Below are 18907 nucleotides of genomic sequence, written 5' to 3'. Positions count from 1 at the left end.
TTTTGGATATATCTGACTGCACAGGCCTAGTAAATCTATATGGAATGATAGTTCCCAAATTCAAAGATTTTGGATGGTTTTATAGTTATTGTCATAGCATAACTATTCATGTTGGCTTGTACAGAGAAGGATGTGCACGAACTGGTTTGGCAGTCCCTTTACAGACCGCTGAACCGGTTCAGAAGGTCCAGTGTTCGGCCAAACTGGTGGCAGGGAGTGTTACCTTTTTAAGGAGCCGGGAGGGTGGTCTTGCCCAGGAGCGTATCTAGGGTAGGGCAGGCAGGGCACATGCCCCAGGCACCACTTGAAGGGGGGCGCCATTTTTTAAAATTGATTTTTTTTTAAAGGCTGCCAAAAACAAAATGGCCACCGTGCATGCTCAAATGGCCTCTGTGAGGCCCTAGGCCATGCCAGGCCTCACAGAAGCCATTTGAGCATGCGCAGTGGCCATTTTGTTTTCAACTGCCATTTAAAATATATATATTTTTAAAAATGGCCACAGCACATGCTCAAATGGTCCCTGTGAGGCCCTAGAGGCCAGAGGGGGGGAGGGTAGGCTTTGCAGAACCCCCACGGCCTTTAGGAAGCCCCCCCAAAGGGGCTACAGGTATTTTTTTTAAAAAAATGTTACTGTACACATATTCGGATATGCAACTTGTATGTGACCTTCAGGCTTGTATTTTTCAGCTGATATTATGGTAAAGTTATCTGAAAGATGGGTGTCAGATGTCTGAACAGGGGGCACAATTTCAGTGCTTGCCCTAGGCGCTATTTTCCCTAGATACGCCTCTGGTCTTGCCCTCCCCACCACATTTCTCCCAGCTGGTGCTGTGGTGACAATTGCTGGCATTAAGTGGCAGTGTACCTCCTTGCTGCCCCGGGCAGTGTCCTCCCTGGAAGTGGCTGGTGCTGCTGCTGAACCAGCCTAGACCCGGTTCCTGGAGGGCTGTAGAATAGTTCACTGCCCTCAGACTGCCTGGGAATAGTTTTGCCAGTGTACTGTGAATGGCATATTTCCAAATTGCAGTGTTCAAAGACATACTTTCTCTAACCAGCTAGACCACCATTCATAATTGGCTTTCTGATAAAGTGGTTTTTCTTTCAAGCCAAAGATGCTTGGCCGGAAAGACAAGATTATCATTAACAGACCACATGACCCCGAAGCGGGGGTAGAAATCATTGAACTGGATAACCCAACATTTTACTCGACGATTGAGGAGGTAAGTTAAGACTATCTAGCTCAAATAAAACCATGGAAACTTGAGTACAGTTGACTTCACAAATAGATGTGAGCTCTTCCAAGGTCGACTTTGAGTGAAAAATCCAGATATTCCTTGGGCGTTTGATTAAGGTCTGTCTCCCACATGGGGTGGGCTATGGACTTCTCTTCTGCAACCTTCTCTCTCTCTCTCTCTCTCTCCCCCAACCCCACTCTCCTTAGCTGACTTGCCTTGATTCTGCTACCTCTGACTGCCTCCAGCAGACTCTTTCCAGCAGTCTGCTGCTTCTGCAAACTCCAGCTCTGACTTTCTCCAGCAGACTCTCTTGCCTTGTCAGTCCTCTCTCTCAAAATACTCCCAATACATACAGTTTCTCTGGCCCATCAGTTCCTCAGCCTAGCCAATTGGAACAAGCAAAAGTCCCTCCATTTAAAAACAATAACAAAAAACTTCCTTCCCAAAAAACCAACTGTGAAACAAGAACGAACTTTAGACCGCGCACAGAGACCAGCCGACACCCTCTACATATTGACAATTGAGAAGAGGTGTGTGTCTCATTCCTTCACATCGTGCTTGCTCCCATGAGACCAGCTCTCCTCCTCTAAACAGCCTGTCTCTCTACTCTACAGGGCCTCAGCAAAGGCACATATGTTTCTACAGAAGCCCTTGACTAGGAACAAAGGCTCACAATGAAGATGGGGGTGTCTTCTGCCATCTGAGTTAAGCACCTTTTAACTGCCGCTGCCATCTCTGTCCAAATGCGAGTTGCTGACAACCAAATGCCTCTACTGTGGACTCCTAAAACTGTGAAGGCCCACAAGTTCACCATGCTTCTCTGCTTAAAGACCAGTATCGGGCCACGGTCTTCATCTTGAATAAAACTGGAGGGCTGTAGATGTGTCTAACTTGAGTGTGTAATGGCTTCCCTTTGTACATGCCACAATTAACAAGACTTCTAAATGAGAACATGAGGTTTTATGGAGAGGTAACTGTCCCAGAATAAGAATGCAAGGAGGCAGCTGGTTTGGTTCTGTTGTAGCTTCCAGGAGGGACAGCTCCAGACTTCAGTATGCAGGTCAGGTTTTTATATCTTCTAACAGTGTTCATGCTGGAGGCCTTCACTGCAAAGGTCTCTCCGCCAAAAGCAGTCCTTTTTATTGGTTGAATCTTTTTTTAAAAAATGAGTCTTAAGCATTTCTATTTGTGTCTAGAGTATGTAGCAGCTTGTTGCCTTTCGATAACTTGCATGGAAAACTGGCTTCATTTTGTGTGTATGTGTTGCGGGGGGGTGTCCGTTTGGAGACTTGACTCTGAAATATGTGATCAACTTCTCAGATGTTCAGCAAATTGAGAGCATCTTCAGCACAACACAGCCTGGCCTGGTGCATGAAAACTGTAGCAATTTTTTAGAATGTGCATCACTCGGCTCTTTCCTTACCTGGTGTGTCTTGCTTTGTATGAAGAACATGGAACGGACTCTTCCTGGAGCTGCAAAATGATCAGGTTCCCTGACTAGAAAGTTCCTGGGATGAAACCAGTGCTCCCTGTAACAGAGATTCCCAGATGTTGTTGACTACAGCTCCCATAATCCCCAGCTACAATGGCCATTGGGATTGAGGATGATGGGAGTTATAGTTGGCAACATCTGGGCACCAGAGTTTGAGAACTCCTTCAGGAGTAGCCAACTGGTAATGGAGATATGTCTCACGCAGTTCAGGATTGACTGGATCCTGTGTCAGATGTACCATGGAAAGTAGCAATGGTAGTAAATCAGACTTTCAGTCAAGCATCCCCACTTTCTTACAATGACATGCAACTACAGTGGTGTAGGTACCACTAATGGCTTACTAGCTCAGTACGGTCCACTAATGGCTTACTAGCTCAGTCAGTCTATCCCTTCTGTAAGTTGAATTTCAAAGGAGTGACTTTAAGTTCTACAGTGAGGCACTAACTTGCATCTTTCCCTCCAGGTTACTTGGTAAGGTGATGGGTGGTTTTCTTTACAGCAAATAAGTTGAACATGTCTCAACACAGTATACTCTTCCCACAGGCTTGTTGCCATGATTGAAATGTGTAGTATAGACCTAAGATGTCGTTCTAAATAAACTGCAACAAATTCTCTTCTTGAAGTGTGTTTATTTTAAAAAGTCCATGTACCAGGAACTGAATTGTGTCCTCTGTAGAATGAACTTTAGAGAGAAGCCATCATGTGGGTAGTAATAACTTCCACAGAGAAATATAGGAGTAGTTTTAGTCTAAAGATACTTTCAGAATATTCTAGTTCATGCCAGTTGACTTGCATAGGAAGCTGCCTTCCGCCGAGTCAGACCATTGCTTCGTCTAGCTCAGCATTGTCTACACTGACTGGCAGCAGCGCTCCAAGGTTCCAGGCAGGAGTCATTCCCAGCCCGACCTGGAGATGCTGTCAAGGATTGAACGTGGAGCCTTCTGCATGCAAAGCAAATGCGCTATCACTGAGCTATCTCCCCTCTCCCTCAGAAATATGGAACACATGAATTTGCATATTTTTGTAGCGTACTATACCCATCCCCAGCCTGGGGTCATGTTGCAAAGGGGTGTTTTTTGTTTTGTTTTTTTGTTTGTTTTTTTGCCAGTCTGTCTAGCTAAGAGGTATAGCTGCATCTTGGCTTGAAATTCTCCCTAATTCCAAGTGCTTTCATAGTCACTTTGAAACTTTCCTGAATGGGAGACTTGAGGTGTGAGCACTGTAAGATATTCCCCTCAGGGAATGGAGCCACTCTGGTAAGAGCATCTAGGTCCCAAGTTCCCTCCCTGGCAGCATTTCCAAGATCGGGCTGAGAGAGACTCCTGCCTGCAACCTTGGAGAAGCTACTGCCAGACTGTGAACACAATACTGAGCTAGATGGACCAAGGGTCTGGCAGCTTGCTGTGTTCCATGGTACTAGGATGAAACCATAGTTTTGATTTCTGAACTGGGTCTTACTGTACATTGCCATTTTCAAATATGCTTTAGTCACCATACACACCATGCCGGTTAGCAGCGATATCCTCTCTTATAAGAGAGGAATGACTTTTTTTAAAAAAAGGTGTGTGCAACTAAATGGAGAAATTGTGGCAATTGCATGACTCAAGATGCAATAGTTCACAAGTGATGCAGTTAGTGGCTGGGACCAGTGTTCACTTGAACAGGGATTCTCAGATGGTGTTGACTACAGTTCCCAGAATCGCCAAGCAAAAGCCATTGCAGCTGGGGATTCTGGGAGTTGTAGTCAACAACATCTGGGGAACAATGTTAGAGAACAGTTCCCATAATTCCTGACTAATATTGACCCCTGTGGCTGACCTGCACAACTTAAATCACCAAATCAATTTGAGCTTGGATCTGCTCACTGGACCCCCAGGCTGATTCAAGTAACCACTTGAATTGTCCAGATTCAAGCTGAATTGATTCAGTGGTGAATCAATTTCCACATTCCTATTTGCCAGTTCTGCAGAGAAAACTCCAAGCTCATTCTCTTAATTTTGGCCTGCCAGTGGTTGGATCAAGCGAATGCAGGGTTTCTTAAGTTGCCCCCCTAGATGTTGTTGGACTACAACTCCCATCAACCCTGCCACAGTGGCCAATTGTGAGGTATGATGGGAGTTGTAGTCCAACAACTGGGAGGCAGAAGCTGTGCAGCCCTGTTCTACATGCTTATTGCTGGGTTAAAAACCAAGGCCAAGTGCAGTTAAAAACTGCAGAGCCCTCTTTTGTTATGAATACAACAAATATTTATATACTGCTCTTCAACAAAAGTTCCCAAAGCGGTTGACATAGATATAAATAAAATGGCTCCCTGTCCCCAAAGAGCTCACAATCTAAAAATGACACCAGCAACAGCCACTGGAGGGATGCTGTGCTGGGGATGGATAGGGCCAGTTGCACTCTGCCTGCTCAATAAAGAGAATCGCCACTTTAAAAGTGCCGCTTTGCTCAGTGTTGGAGTTCATAATTATTTTTCAAAGTGCTAACAAAGGAAGCTACGGAGTAGAGTGCAGAGTTTTGCTGCTGCTGTTGTCCTCTAAAGAACATGTATGGAGATGGTTGTGCAATCCAAACTAAATAGGTGTATTGGTGAAACACGTCCTGCATAGTAAAGACCTCGCCCTGTCTAAAAGCTACATAATGCCTTGTCACCCAAAATTCTGGGTTTCACCTGGATTTTAAGCATCTCACCCAGCTTGCTTAGCCCACCCAGATTTTCCCAGATTGCATTAGAAAAAAAAAAAAGAAAAGGCTAAGCTTTTATCTTTTATCTTGGGCTAAGCTTTTAGCCTAAGGGCTTTAAGCCCTTGTAGAAGTGGAGCAAAATGTGCAGTGACTACTCTGCTCAAACTCTTTTCCAGCCAATTTACATAATATGCAAATTAGGCACCTGGATTTGAAAAGCCAGAATATGGCAACCTTAGGGAGGGAGGGGGAGAGATTTTCTTCTACTCTCGAAGAGGAAAGGAAGTGGACTAACTGCTCACAGGAAATACCTGAGGAGTAAAGGCAGGGGTCATAGAGTAGAGGCAAAGCAGGGACAGGTAAGGAGATCCTCACTAGCTACCTCTACTCCCACTGCCCCTAGTGGTCATTGGCATGGTTGGTGTAAAAGGTTGATGCACTGGAACTCCCATCTCCAACAGTTAGCAGGAGATGTGCACAAGCATCTTAAAAGCACTGCAATAGATGTGAACAAAAATCTGATTGGGAGATAATTTACTTGGTTATTTAAACATCTTAATTAGTCAATAAGATGATAGTAACTGTCATGGTAAGAGTGTTGGACTAGGACTGGGGAGACCTGAGTTCAAATCCCCATTCAGCCATGAAGCTCACTGGGTGGCTCTGGGCCAGCCACCCCTCTTTCTGCCTAACCTACCTCACAGGGTTGTTGAGGAGAAACATAACCATATATACTGCCCTGGGCTCTTTGGAAGAAGAATGGGATATAAATGTTTTAAAAAACAGACTCTAGCACTCTTCAGTTCCTATTTTTGTTAAAGTTCAACTTCTAGTATGGTTCTTCGACTCTACTTTTGTTAAAGTTCCTTACTTCCAAAAGGAAAGTATATGTGTCGGTATGCTTCATGCAAGAAAGCCGTTCATCATCCTCATTGCCCACACTGTATGTGATTTTATTCATTTCTGGAGAAAAATGTCTCAGGTTTTCTGGGGTGTGTGTTAACCTTGCAGAAGAAAAATATCCATCTTGTCCCGTCAGAGTTTTGGAGAGGGGCATTTTAAGCTGTATTACAGCCCTGATGCAAATTAATTCCTTGTGGCCATTTAACAACAACCCCCCCCCCCAAAAAAACCAGACGGCAAGTTGTGCTCCCTTGTCAGAAGTGAAAATTCGAAAGCATTGTTCTTAGCACCGCAGTACCCTCTTCTGGCCACTAGAGGCAGAGGAGGTCTGTCTTGATCAGTGTCAGCATTGTCCAGTTATTAAAGCCGGTTTGATTATGTTGTTCTATGTGTCTCTTTATATGTGATGTTTTAGTTTGTGTTTGAACTCATCCTGTCTTCAGATTGGGCTAAACCTCTTTATCACCAGAGCATCCTCTGCTGTGTGAGAACATCAATGTCCAGATTGCGGGAAAAGATCATTTGAGAGTAAATACAGAAAACCACAGTGACGCTGATGACCAAGTGAGCTGTATGCAGGGGCGTAGCCACTGTTGTGCGAACAGATTCAAAGAACCCGGGCCGCCAATGAAAGGGCCGCTGAAGCCCCATGGCTCCAGAGGAGCCCAGGGTGAAACCCCCCCCCTCCTGTGCCCGGGCGAACTCTTTGTTGGTTATTCCAGGCCGTGCCAGTTGCCCAATAGGATGTTTTCCCCTTTCTCTTCTGAAAAAAACAGACAGAGTTTGCTCGGGCTCTCAGCAGCCCGGGCAGAAGGGGGGAGTTTGCTCTGGGCTGCTCCAGAGCCTGAGCCACACCCCCATGCCTGTGACATCATGAAGGGGGTGGGACCCAGGCCGCCGTTCAGTGTATCTGAAGGGGGCGGGACCCAGGCCGCCGTTCGGCTGGCACCGTGGCTGGCTGTATGCCTGCACAGTCTGTTGTCTAGATGCATTGTTCTTAAGCCCCCTGCTTTTCAACTGTAAAGTCATCTCCTGGTTAGGCTTACCACACACCAGTCACCCAGCCTGCTCTCTTCAGCCAGGCCAGCAACTTCACCTCTTGGCGTGAAGCGGGGCAACCAACTAGCTACCAAGCCAGACTCTTTGCATGCTGGCACAGCTGTGCATGCAATGGTCATTGGTCTCCCACTTGCTTGCTGTTCTCCACGACTACAAGCATTTGTATACGGCTTTTTCACAGAAGGTTTCACAGTGGTTTTCAAATAGAAGTTTTTTGAAAAAAGTTTTTTGCATGTGATATTTATGAGGGAAGCAGCTGTAAAACATTTGGCTACTCATATGAGTGTGATTGTGTGAATCCACGCCAAGGTGGTTTATGGCCCGAGATGAAACTGAGATTCCATTTTTGGCACGGATTCATGCAAATGTCGGTAACCCACATTCAGTTCTTTATTACGGTCTATGACCAGCAACAGACACAAATAGAGAGGTACCCACATTAAACCTAGGTTCAAATGCTTGTGTGAGCCAGGCCAAAGACAGTGTATTGCCAGGGATGGGTACCAGAAAACTGGAATTGTCAGCAGTAAATACAGATGTTTGGAGCATATGCTTTTGTTTCCAACAAAACCAAAACCCCACTAGGATTATTACAGTGAATATTTATAGACTGCTTTAAAGAAGATGGTTCCCTGTCTTTATTGGCCAATTCCATGCTAGGGATCATAAGGAAAGGGATTGGAAATAAAACGGCTAATATTATAATGCCTTTATACAAAACTATGGTGCGGCCACACTTGGAGTACTGTGTACAATTCTGGTCACCACATCTAAAAAAGGACATTGTAGAACTGGAAAAGGTGCAGAAGAGGGCAACCAAGATGATCAGGGGCCTAGAGCACCTTTCTTATGAGGCAAGACTACAACACCTGGGGCTTTTTAGTTTAGAAAAAGGATGACTGCGAGGAGACATGATAGAAGTCTATAAAATCATGCATGGTGTGGAGGAAGTGGATAGAGAGAAATTCCTCTCCCTCTCACATGACACTAGAACCAGAGCTCATCCCATGGAATTGATTGCCAGGAAATTTAGGACCAGCGGTCGGAAGTACTTTTTCACACTGCATGATCCACTTGTGGAATTCTCTGCCACGAGATGTGGTGACAGCCAACAACCTGGATGGCTTTAAGAGCGGTTTGGATAACTTCATGGAGGAGGGGTCTATCATCAGCTACTAGTCGGAGGGCTGTAGGCTACCTCCAGCCTCAAAGGCAGGATGCCTCTGAGTACCAGTTGCAGGGGAGTAAGAGCAGGAGGGAGGGCATGCCTTCAACTCCTGCCTGTGGCTTCCAGCGGCATCTGGTGGGCCACTGTGCGAAATGGGATGCTGGACTAGATGGGCTGTTCTTATGTCTTCAAAGGGGTCATCATGTGACAAATAATTTTGATGAAAAAATAAATATTAATTTTTAGATTGCCTTCATTGTTTTAAGATGTTTGTTCATGTTTTATCTTGTTTTGTGTTATTGTTAACTGCCCAGAGATGAAGGTTTGCAGCGGTGTGCAAATTTGACAAACAAACAAACAAACAAATAAATAATCTAAAAAGAAGCATAAGGTATATACTAGCAACAACCACTGAGAGGGGTGAGGTGCTGGGGTTCAATAAGACCAGCCCCCACTCTAAATAGGAGAGAATCACTGCTACCTGAGAACGTGCCTCTTTGCTCAATTAACAGGGGTAAATAATCATCTGTGTACAGAACCACCCAAAGGCATTTCTACCAAAGGGAAGGTGCGGGGGGGGGGGGGCTCTCCTTCCTTCAAAGTTTTCAAGAAAAGGTTGCAAGGGAAATCTGCTGGGGATGGCCCCGTAGCTTGAGAGTAGAGTTGCCATGCCTGCCAAAACTCCGAGTTTCATCCAGATTTTAAGCATCTCACCCAGACTGCTTAGAGCCCACCCAGATTTGCCTGGATTTCAACTTTCATTAAAAAACCAAAACACTAAGCTCTAGCCCTTGTAGAAGCGGGGTTTACATAATATGCAAACTGGGCACCCGGATTTGGAGAGCCAGAATATGGCCACTCTACTTGAGAGGTACAGAGATAACGAAGCTCTCCTCACGATCGGTGAGAAGAGCTTCTGTCGGGCTTGCGGGGAGGGCGGGCTTACGGACGAGCAGGCGCTTGTAGCTGGGCAGCCAGATCGGCCGCCCATACAACTGCTGGCTCCTTGAGTGTGCGGGGCATCCTAGAGAGATCCCTGAGCCCGGGAGGCTGCTTGCAGGCCTGGTCAGGGGTCTACTTGTGTGTCGCTGTGTGCCCTGGTGACACACGAGCAGAAAAATGAAGTTAACGGAGCATTGGCTCCATTAACCTCATTTAAAGAGAGGGGGGATTAGGCGGGCTAGTAGCTGCCTTGGAAGCATCAGGTCCGCCTGTGAGCCTGGTGGTTCCCATGGTCCCTGGAAAGTGGGCTAAGCTCCCTTAGTGATCGTGGGAATATCTTCAATATCTCCCTGTGCAAAGCCATGATATTTCAGCCCTCCGGTGACACCAGGGACCCAAATTTGAGAAACCCTGACTTAAGTGTTTTCAGAACAAGACCCCAGGAACCATCACCCCTGTCTCCAATGAAGCTCATTTCGGTCCTCCTATCCCTGCTCTGCCAGCTGTAGTGCAGGAAACCCCCGATCATTGCAAACTGAACCTTAAAGCAGCTGTGAAGGGCTTTTGGCTACAACATATAAAGATCTCCAGGAACACCTTGTGCCTAAAATAGTTTGCTTATTCCAGAAGAACAGGATGGGGCTGAGAGGCTATTCTAGTGGGCTGCTATTGTGCTTCATTATCATTGTGGTTGAGTCTTACAATCCTTGGGATTTTTCTCCCTGGGGGTCTTTCCCCAGACCTTTCTCCTCTGTGCAACAGTCCTATGACCCTGACTTCGGTTACTCTCGTCCCTGGGCATGGGTAGATGTTTCTCAGCCAAGGGCCCTGTCCAGTTGGAAGCCTGTGATGGTGCAATGCGGGGAAGCTCAGGTAGCAGTCATTGTGAATCGGGACCTGTTTGGAACTGGGCGGCTGGTCCAAGCTGCTGATTTGAGGCTAGGCTCGGCAGGCTGCGAGCAAACATCCCTTGATGCTGAAGAGGGCTTGGTGGTCTTTGAAGCTGGTCTCCATGAGTGTGGCAGCACCTTGAAGGTAAGCTTTCCTCTTTTAAGATAGCCTTGTGGTAGCAAGCCTGATTTGTCCTCTTTGCTAAGCAGGGTCTGCCCTGGTTTGTGTTTGAATTGGAGACTACATGTGTGAGCATTGCAAGATATGCTCCTTGGGGGATGGAGCCACTCTTGGCAGAGCATCTGAATGCAGAAAGTTCCTTTCCTGGCATCTCCAAGATAGGGCTGAGAGAGACTCTTGTCTGCAACCTTGGAGAAGCTGCTGCCAGTCTGTGAAGACTATACTGAGCTAGATAGACCAATGGTCTGACTCGGTAGATGGCAGCTTGCTATGTTCTTATAACTGGGGCACATCTTTAATGCCTTGGTGGCCTGGAACCAGCCATGACTTGGTGTGTAGGCTGTAGGAATCTTATCTTGAATTGACTGCACCACGTTTTAGTGAGAAGGACTCTAATGGTATCAAAACTCAACTGCTTTTCATCTGTCATGCAAAGGAGAAAAGGCAGTGACTACTTGCAGCAAGCTCCTATGCAGTGGGGGCTAACTTCTCACAATATACTAAGACTGCCATCTTTTCTGTTCAGGGAAGTGGGTTTAGTTTCTCTTTGGATGGGAGACATAGGAAGCTGCCATATACTGAGTCAGACCATTGGTGCATCTAGCTCAGTATTGTCCACACAGACTGGCAGTGGCTCCTCTATGGTTGCAGGCAGGAGTCTCTCTCAGTCCTATCCTGGAGATGCCTAGGAGGGAACTTGGAACTTTCTGCTTGCAAGAATGCAGATGCTCTTCCCAGACAAGCCCCCATCCCCTAAGGGGAATATTGTCCAGTTCTCACACATATAGTCTCCCATTCAAATGCAAACCAGAACAGATCCTGCTTAGCAAAAAGGACAATTCATGCTTGCAACTACAAGACCAGCTATCCTGCTCCAAGACCCTTGAAGGTCTAGGCTGTAATCTGAAATGTGTTTACTAGGGACCAAGGCCCTTTGAACTGGGTGAGACTTACTCATGAGTACCCATAAGGCCATTGCAGCTGGGGACAGGGGCGTATCTAGGGTAGGGCAGGCAGGGCACGTGCCCTGGGCACCACTTGAAGGGGGGCGCAAATTCTTAATTTTTTTTTTTAAAGGCCACCAAAACAAAATGGCCACTGCACATGCTCAAATGGCCTCTGTGAGGCCCTAGGCCATGCCAGGCCTCACAGAGGCCATTTGAGCATGCACGGTGGCCATTTTGTTTCCAGCAGCCATTTTAAAAAACAACAACCAATTATTTTAAAAAATGGCCACAGCACATGCTCAAATGGTCTCTGCAAGGCCCTAGAGGCCAGCGATGGGAGGGGTAACCTTTGCAGATGCCCCCCTCCCACGGCCTATAGGAAGCACCCCGAAGGGGCTACGGGTTAAAAAAAATTAATTTAATATAAGTCACAGTACACATATTCGGTTTGGCACTATGTACAGAGAATCAGGGCTTGTGAATACTGAGCTGAAGCTTATGAGCTAGGATTGTATTCATTTGCACTTACTTTGCTTCTTATGATAAGTGAGTTAAATGTGGTGTCTTAACAATATGGCTATTAATGGTGAGTTTGTCTCTGAATCAGTGTGAAATCCTTAGTATTAAAGCCCACTGGGAGTTTCTTGCTCTCTTTCTCTCATTTTCTTTCTGAGACTAGAATATATTCCAAGCAGTGACACAGTTTACTCTGTATATCCTTTAATTGTTTTCAGAGTATCTGGGAAAAGCCAAATTCTCCATTTATTTTTAAAACTTATGTAATAGTGATGCTGCAATGCATAGTAGAGAATTAGACAGGCACTTCTGTTTAGTTTTTCAAGTACACCTCCAAATAGTATTTGGGTATTTCATGAGCCCCAGCATACTGAAATTTGTAGTTTCCCAGCATTTTTTGGTCTGGCTACATCCACTGCTAAATAGTTTTTGAAATTTTAAAAGATTAATGAGCTTGGCTTATATTTTTCAGCTGATATTATAGTAAAGTTATCTAAAAGATGGGTGTCAGATGTTTGAACAGGGGGCGCGATTTCAGTGCTTGCCCTAGGCGCTATTTCCCCTAGATACGCCTCTGGCTGGGGATGATGGGAGTTGCAGTCCAACAGGATTGGGTATCGGCTTCAAAAGCCTATAATGCCTTGTTTACATCCTCTTTCTTGCTCCAGATGACTCCAGATTCCCTGGTCTATAGCCTAAGCCTCTACTATAAGCCTAACCCTGGGAATAACCCTGCCATTATTAGGACCAGCCCTGTTGAGGTTCCTATTGAGTGTCATTATCCAAGGTGAGTGATCCTCTGATCCTTCCTCATCTAGAGTTGTTCCTCTGGCATCTGGTTCAGCAACCAATATCTTTCTTTCAGGAAAGACAACGCGAGCAGTAAGGCCATCAAGCCTAGCTGGGTTCCTTTCAGCTCTACAATCTCTGCAGAAGAGAGACTGGTCTTCTCCTTACATCTGATGAAAGGTAAGTGGCAGCTTGACTGATGGAAGCATCATCTACTCCATAGATGCCATTCCTCCTTTTGGAACCCTGGGGTTCTCAAGCTCGGGTTCTTCCACATATTGCTGGACTACAACTCCCATCACCCCCAGCCATAATGAGGCTTGGTCATTGTGGCTAAAGCTGATAGGAGTTGTAGTCCAACATTTGAGGACCCAGGTTTGAGAATCCTTTAACCAATTGCATTCACCCAGGATGGATAATGGTAGTGAAAAGCATGATCCTTGAAGCCTATTGGCAATGTTGCATGGGAAGGATCTATTAAACAGTAAATAAATAAATAAATAAATAAACCCTCTGTCCTTCCTGAGGCTGAGCTACATGATTAGAGATACAGTCCTGACATTAGGTTTGCACATACAGAAGAATGAGGTGGTAGAATTTTAGATTGTTTACAGGCTGCCATTCAGGATGGAGCACCAACCATATGCTTAGCAAAGCTTCCTTGTACTAATGATACACTCCACTTGGATGAGCTTCTGTTTGCCTTCCAGATGACTGGAGTGCTGAGAGACCCTCCAACAGGTACCAGCTGGGAGACACTATGAACATCCAGGCAACTGTTGACACTGAAAACCACTTAGCTCTGAGACTCTTCATTGACAAATGTGTAGCTACCATGAGCCCAGACAGAAACTCCTCTCCCAGATACTCTGTTATTGACTCACATGGGTAAGAACTTATCCTTGGATCCCCACCGAGCTGGATTTCTATCATGCCTTCATCCTGGAAATCCAGGTGACATGCATGTGGTTCTCAGGTAGCTTTCCATCCAGGCCCTGACCAGAATGTGACCTGCTTAGCTTCAGCAAGGTGTCTGGACGTGCCCTTAGACCATGCTCTGTTTTTCACTTTAGCTGCAAATCAGTCGGCAATACTCAATGTTCCATAGCATGCAAACAGGAACCTACAAACAGATTACAAAACCTGTTTTTATAAACCTGGGGGCAGGGGAAGTCCGATGGAGATGATGCCCTCTGCTACTACCTTTGGTAAAGATGCTGGGCCAATGATTTGGTGTTTGGTTTTTGTCTTGAGTCATAGACACTATTGTATTGTATTAAAACTCTTCCATACTTTTGTTTAGATGCCTCGTTGATGGGAGATCAGATGATTCCAGCTCTGCCTTTGTATCCCCGAGGGCCAGAGAAGATTCTCTCCAGTTCACAGTAGATGCCTTCAGGTTCCCAGGAGACAACAGAGACTTGGTGAGATAGCAGGCATCTTGAGCTTAGAAGACTGTGTCCACCGCATTCTTGTGAAATGTTTTGCTTGTAGTCTTTGTAGCGTGCTTTCCAGTAGGCTAATGTGTGTCCCTGCCCCATCAACTTCGCAATGCCTGGACCAATATGAACCAAATTTGCTACAGCTGTAGGGACACCTCAGTGGTGTAGCCTATAATGCCACCCACCCAATCCAAGATGGTGGACATTTGAAGTGCAAGAGGGCTAACTTGTGGGCCACCTAACTGATTTGAACCAAATTTCGTCCAGTTGTAAGAATAGTGGTGCAGCGGGGAAATGCTTAACTAACAAGCAGAATGTTGCTGGTTCAAATCCCTGCTGGTACTACATCGGACAGCAGCGATATAGGAGGATGCTGAAAGGCCAGCGTGGTGTAGTGGCTAGAGTGCTGGACTAGGACCGGGGAGACCCGAGTTCAAATCCCCATTCAGCCATGATACTAGCTGGGTGACTCTGGGCCAGTCACATATCTCTCAGCCTAACCTACTTCACAGGGTTGTTGTGAGGAGAAACTTAAGAATGTAGTACACCGCTCTGGGCTCCTTGGAGGAAGAGCGGGATATAAAATGTAAAATAATAATACTGTGCGGAAGATGGCAATGGTAAACCCCTCCTGTATTCTACCAAAAGAAAACCACAGGGCTCTGTGGGTGTTGGGAGTCGAAATTGACTTGACGGCACGCTTTACCTTTACCTTTTTTTTTTTTTAAAGGATGTTGAACAGAAAGCAGGCATATTAGTTCTTACTAGAACAACTTGGTTTAAAGGATGCTTCTAATCTCCAGACCACTTCTAAAATAGGTGCTCCAGGCTGTTAAAACTGACTAACACGGCATGTATGTGTTTCCTTTCCCAAAACTGACATGCAACCTAAGGACTGGGTGTGAACCATTATAACTACATAGATTCTAACAACTTTTTTTAAAAAAGTTGTTGTCGTAAGAACTAATCTGCAGAGCAGGGATGGGGTCACTCTGGGAAGAGCATCTAGTTCCAGTTCCCTCCTTGGTATCTCTAGGATAGGGCTGAGAGAAATTCCTGCCTGCAACCTTTGAGAATATGCTGCCAGTCTGGGTAGACAATAATGAGCTAGATAGACCAATGGTCTAACCCAGTATATGGCAGCTTACTATGTTCCCAAAGCAGCTTTTTATGTACAACTTTGATTAAGTGCCGTCAAGTCGGTGTCAACTCTTAGCGACCGCATAGCTAGATTCTCTCCAGCATTATCTGTCTTCAACTTGGCCTTTAAGCTCTCTCAGTGGTGCATGCATTGCTATCGTAATCCTACCCATCCTCTTCTTTCTTTCAACTTTTTCCAGCATTATGGACTTCTCAATGGTTTTGCATAATATGTCTGAAGAATGAGAGTTTGAGCCTGGTCATTAGTGGCTCGAGTGAAAATTCTGGATTGACTTGTTCTATGATCCATTGGTTTGTTTTCCTGGCTGTCCATGGTCTCCTCAAAAGTCTTCTCCAGCACCAAAGTTCAAAAATGTCAATGCTTTTTCTATCTTGCTGCTTCAAAGTCCAGCTTTCGCATCCATAGTGTCATAGGAACCACTTGAGTCGACTCAGATCCCAATGGCTCTTCCCTTTCTTCTCCAGATCTACATTACATGCCACTTGAAAGTCACAGCAGCTGACCAATCTCCAGATACTCTGAACAAGGCTTGCTCCTTCAACAAAGCAAGGAACAGGTGAGCAGATAAATGGAGTGGGAGGCTGCAAAGAGCAGGGCCATATTGCAGAAGTGACGGCCTCCCATTCCACTGCAGCTGGTCTCCAGTTGAAGGCAGTGGACACATCTGCAGCTGCTGTGAGACTCAACATTGTGGCTTGCTTGGAGGGCAGTCTCGAAGAGCTGATCCCTGGCAAAGAGGATCAGGAGGGCGCTTCCGGAGAGACGCTTCCCCCGCTGGTGAGTTCCATGACTGGGCCGAGCTGGCTGCATCATGAATTTCTAGATCAAAGTATTTTGTAAGAGGGACATGTAAGGGAGCTAAAGCAGATGAGAAACTGTTGGACTTGCCAACCATACAGGTGACTCTTCAGTAGAAAAAGCTGAGGCTTATGTTGTGGTCGGACTAGTCTTCCTGGATGTGCAAAAGACTTCAGTGCACCTGCCTGAAGATCAAAGAACATTGGGGCTGATTGCACAAGGTAAGATGATGAAGCTAATCTGGCATGTTGGGGGAAGACCTCAGGTTCCATCTCCAGGGAGAAAAGGGTCTTGAATAATAGGACTGGGGAAGAACTTGGAGCTGGTTGATGAACTTGTTAAGGTGTTAGCCGATTCAGACATTACATAAGAACCTAAGAACAGCCCTGCTGGATCAGGCCCAAGGTCCATCTAGTCCAGCATCCTGTTACACACATTGGCCCACCAGATGTCGCTGGAAGCCTACAGTCAGGAGTTGAGGGCATGCCCTCTCCCCTATAACTGCCTCTGAATACTATATGAATGTACAGAGAGCTGTACACTTGTACATGTGTTTGTGTGAATGACTGTACCTGTGTTCATTTAAACAGTGAACCTGGATATGGGCCCTCAGAGGTGCATCTAGGTAATTTTGGAGCCTGGACCTGAAGGCCTTTGGAGGTCCCCCTCCCCTGCAAATTAAGCCCCCGGGGAGGTGCAGGGCTAAGAGCACCTCTGCAGCCCCTTTAAATGAACGAGACGGATAGGAAGTGTCCTTCTGTACCTGTGTCTCAAGGAGCCAAATAGACTGAGTTGCCACAGCTCATCAGCAGAGGGACCAAGAGCTCTTTACGGCTCCTGCTACAGGATATTCCTACCTGGGAGCCAGCAAAAAAGTCCCTGTGGTCCAGATCTGGTCCCCAGGCTTTATGTTGTGCAGGCCTGCACTACACCCATTGTACAAGCGTTGAACATAATGTGTTCAACATTCAACATGGGTCCATTCTCTATTCCAAATAGGATTACTGGTCTAGACAGGCCGATCTGACTTGGGGCGAAGCAGCTTTATCTGTTGATAGGTTAGCAATACTTACGGATAGCGCTGAAGGTTGATCTCCTCTGAATTGAGAGCCATGACCTCTGAAACCCAATGAAAACTTCTAACCCTCTTCTGAGCGTTGGTCCTCCATGGCGGACCACCTCCAGCCTCAAAGGCAGGATGCCTCTGCATACCAGTTGCAGGGGAGTAACAGCAGGAGAAAGGGCGTGCCCTCAACTCCTGCTGTAGGCTTCCAGTGGCATCTGGTGGGCCACTGTGTGCAACGGGATGCTGGACTAGATTGGCCTTGGGCGCAATGTAGCAGGGCTGTTCTTATGTTCTTATGGAGAACCAGGCCAACAGCCTGAAGCCTCTTGGAACTGCAGGACTCAAATGGGGCCATGTGATGTAACTTCTAAGATTGGGGAAGGGAGATCACATTGCCCTTGAACATCCCTTGTCTTGGCTACACCATGCCATACAGGACCGTATCTAAAAGCAAGGCTATCTTAAGAATGTTTACTGAAAGGGAATTGCAAGCCAAGAGACAGCCTTGATTTCTTCAGAGCAGAAAGCAAATGGCTTGCCTGGTACAGCTGGGGCAAGGAGAAGAACGGATTCGGAGACTGCTGTACTACCATGTTTAGAAGAAGCTAGACCTGCTCAGAGCAGGGGCATAGCTATAATGGAGTGGATGGGGTCAAAGAACATGGGCCCCATAGCTCCTGAGGGCCCACCAGCTCCACCCTCCCTATTTTCTTAGCTCCCTCACTCTGAGGGACAGTTGGGGAGAAGGCCAATACAGGCCCCTGGCTCAGGACCTGTTTATGGACCAGTCACCAGCTCCACAGAGCTGTCTTCTAGTTGTGGAACTCAGCCCAAGAGATCTTTGGAGAATATTTGTAGAGAACAGGAAACTCCTTGGAATCAGTTCAAGGAGATCTGTTTACAGTGTATAGGAACCTACTGTGTATTGCTGGAACTGGACAGTCTGGTGTTCAGTGTTGAGGAACATTAAGGAATACATTTCCATTTCCTTCTTTCCAGGTCCCCCCAAGACATCTGTACTTGTAATTATGGGACTGACAATAGTAACTGCTTTTCTGACTCTAGCCTCCGTTACTCTGGGGGTCTTTTTTTCCTGCAAGAAAAGCAACAATTTAAATGTCTATCTTCAAAAACTGTAGGAGAAATAAAATGCTTGTTAGAGTGTGGCTTGAAATGTTGTCTGTAAATGACTGGTAATGGAATTGGGCACATTGCCACTTTTTCAATGACTGTAGCCATAAGCAAACTTTCACGATGATATTGAACAACTTGAGGGAAGAGCAAGAGAATGTTTGTACAAAACACTTAAATATTATAGTGTCTAAAATGTGCAAAATACATTGGTAACAGAATCAGAAGCGATATCCAAAAATTCTGATTCCGTTACCGACACATTTTGCACGTTTGACACCACAGTACTAGGGTTTTCTAAAAATATATGGCTTTAGAGTAGATGTTTGCCTGCCAGTGGGTAGGCATATCAACCTGAATATTGGCTTATTGATACCATTATTGAAAAACTGGTGTCATGCCTGATTCCGTTACCCTTGGAATTGCCCCCTGGTGCAATCCTCTTAGAACAGTTGGTGGCTGGCTGCCTTAAAGGGTGCTGTCTGAATGAAACTGATGGAA

General features: G+C 46.0%; 2 protein-coding genes across 2 annotated transcripts in view; both read left to right on the top strand.

Annotated features, from left to right (window-relative positions):
* The window catches only part of LOC128334681 (uncharacterized), a 29771-nt gene extending 26428 nt beyond the window's left edge, over positions 1–3343 (top strand). Inside the window, exons 12-13 of the mRNA XM_053271657.1 lie at positions 1107–1220; positions 1850–3343. Coding sequence (XP_053127632.1) covers positions 1107–1220; positions 1850–1894 — 159 coding nt within the window. The 3' untranslated portion in view covers positions 1895–3343. The remainder of the gene's footprint in view (positions 1–1106; positions 1221–1849) is intronic.
* A 6688-nt stretch (positions 3344–10031) lies between these two features.
* Positions 10032–18441, top strand: LOC128335003 (zona pellucida sperm-binding protein 3-like). Its single transcript, XM_053272707.1, has 9 exons — positions 10032–10519; positions 12687–12805; positions 12884–12987; positions 13518–13695; positions 14111–14231; positions 15876–15967; positions 16046–16188; positions 16311–16430; positions 18275–18441. The coding sequence occupies exons 1-9, from the start codon at positions 10121–10123 to the stop codon at positions 18412–18414; spliced, it is 1416 nt and encodes a 471-aa protein (XP_053128682.1). The 5' UTR covers positions 10032–10120; the 3' UTR covers positions 18415–18441.
* Positions 18442–18907: the final 466 nt, after the last annotated feature.

The sequence above is a fragment of the Hemicordylus capensis genome, chromosome 10 (assembly GCF_027244095.1).
Source record: "Hemicordylus capensis ecotype Gifberg chromosome 10, rHemCap1.1.pri, whole genome shotgun sequence".
Taxonomy (NCBI): domain Eukaryota; kingdom Metazoa; phylum Chordata; class Lepidosauria; order Squamata; family Cordylidae; genus Hemicordylus; species Hemicordylus capensis.
Note: the sequence above shows the minus strand (reverse complement) of the source record. Positions and strands in the feature narration are given on the sequence as shown.

Bases quoted from the DNA above. Each gene is read 5' to 3' on its own strand.
- LOC128335003 (XM_053272707.1), top strand. From the start codon at position 10,121: ATGGGGCTGAGAGGCTATTCTAGTGGGCTGCTATTGTGCTTCATTATC. The intron at 13,696-14,110 runs GTAAGAACTTAT...ACTTTTGTTTAG, and splicing joins TCTGTTATTGACTCACATGG to ATGCCTCGTTGATGGGAGAT. The intron at 16,431-18,274 runs GTAAGATGATGA...CCTTCTTTCCAG, and splicing joins ATTGGGGCTGATTGCACAAG to GTCCCCCCAAGACATCTGTA.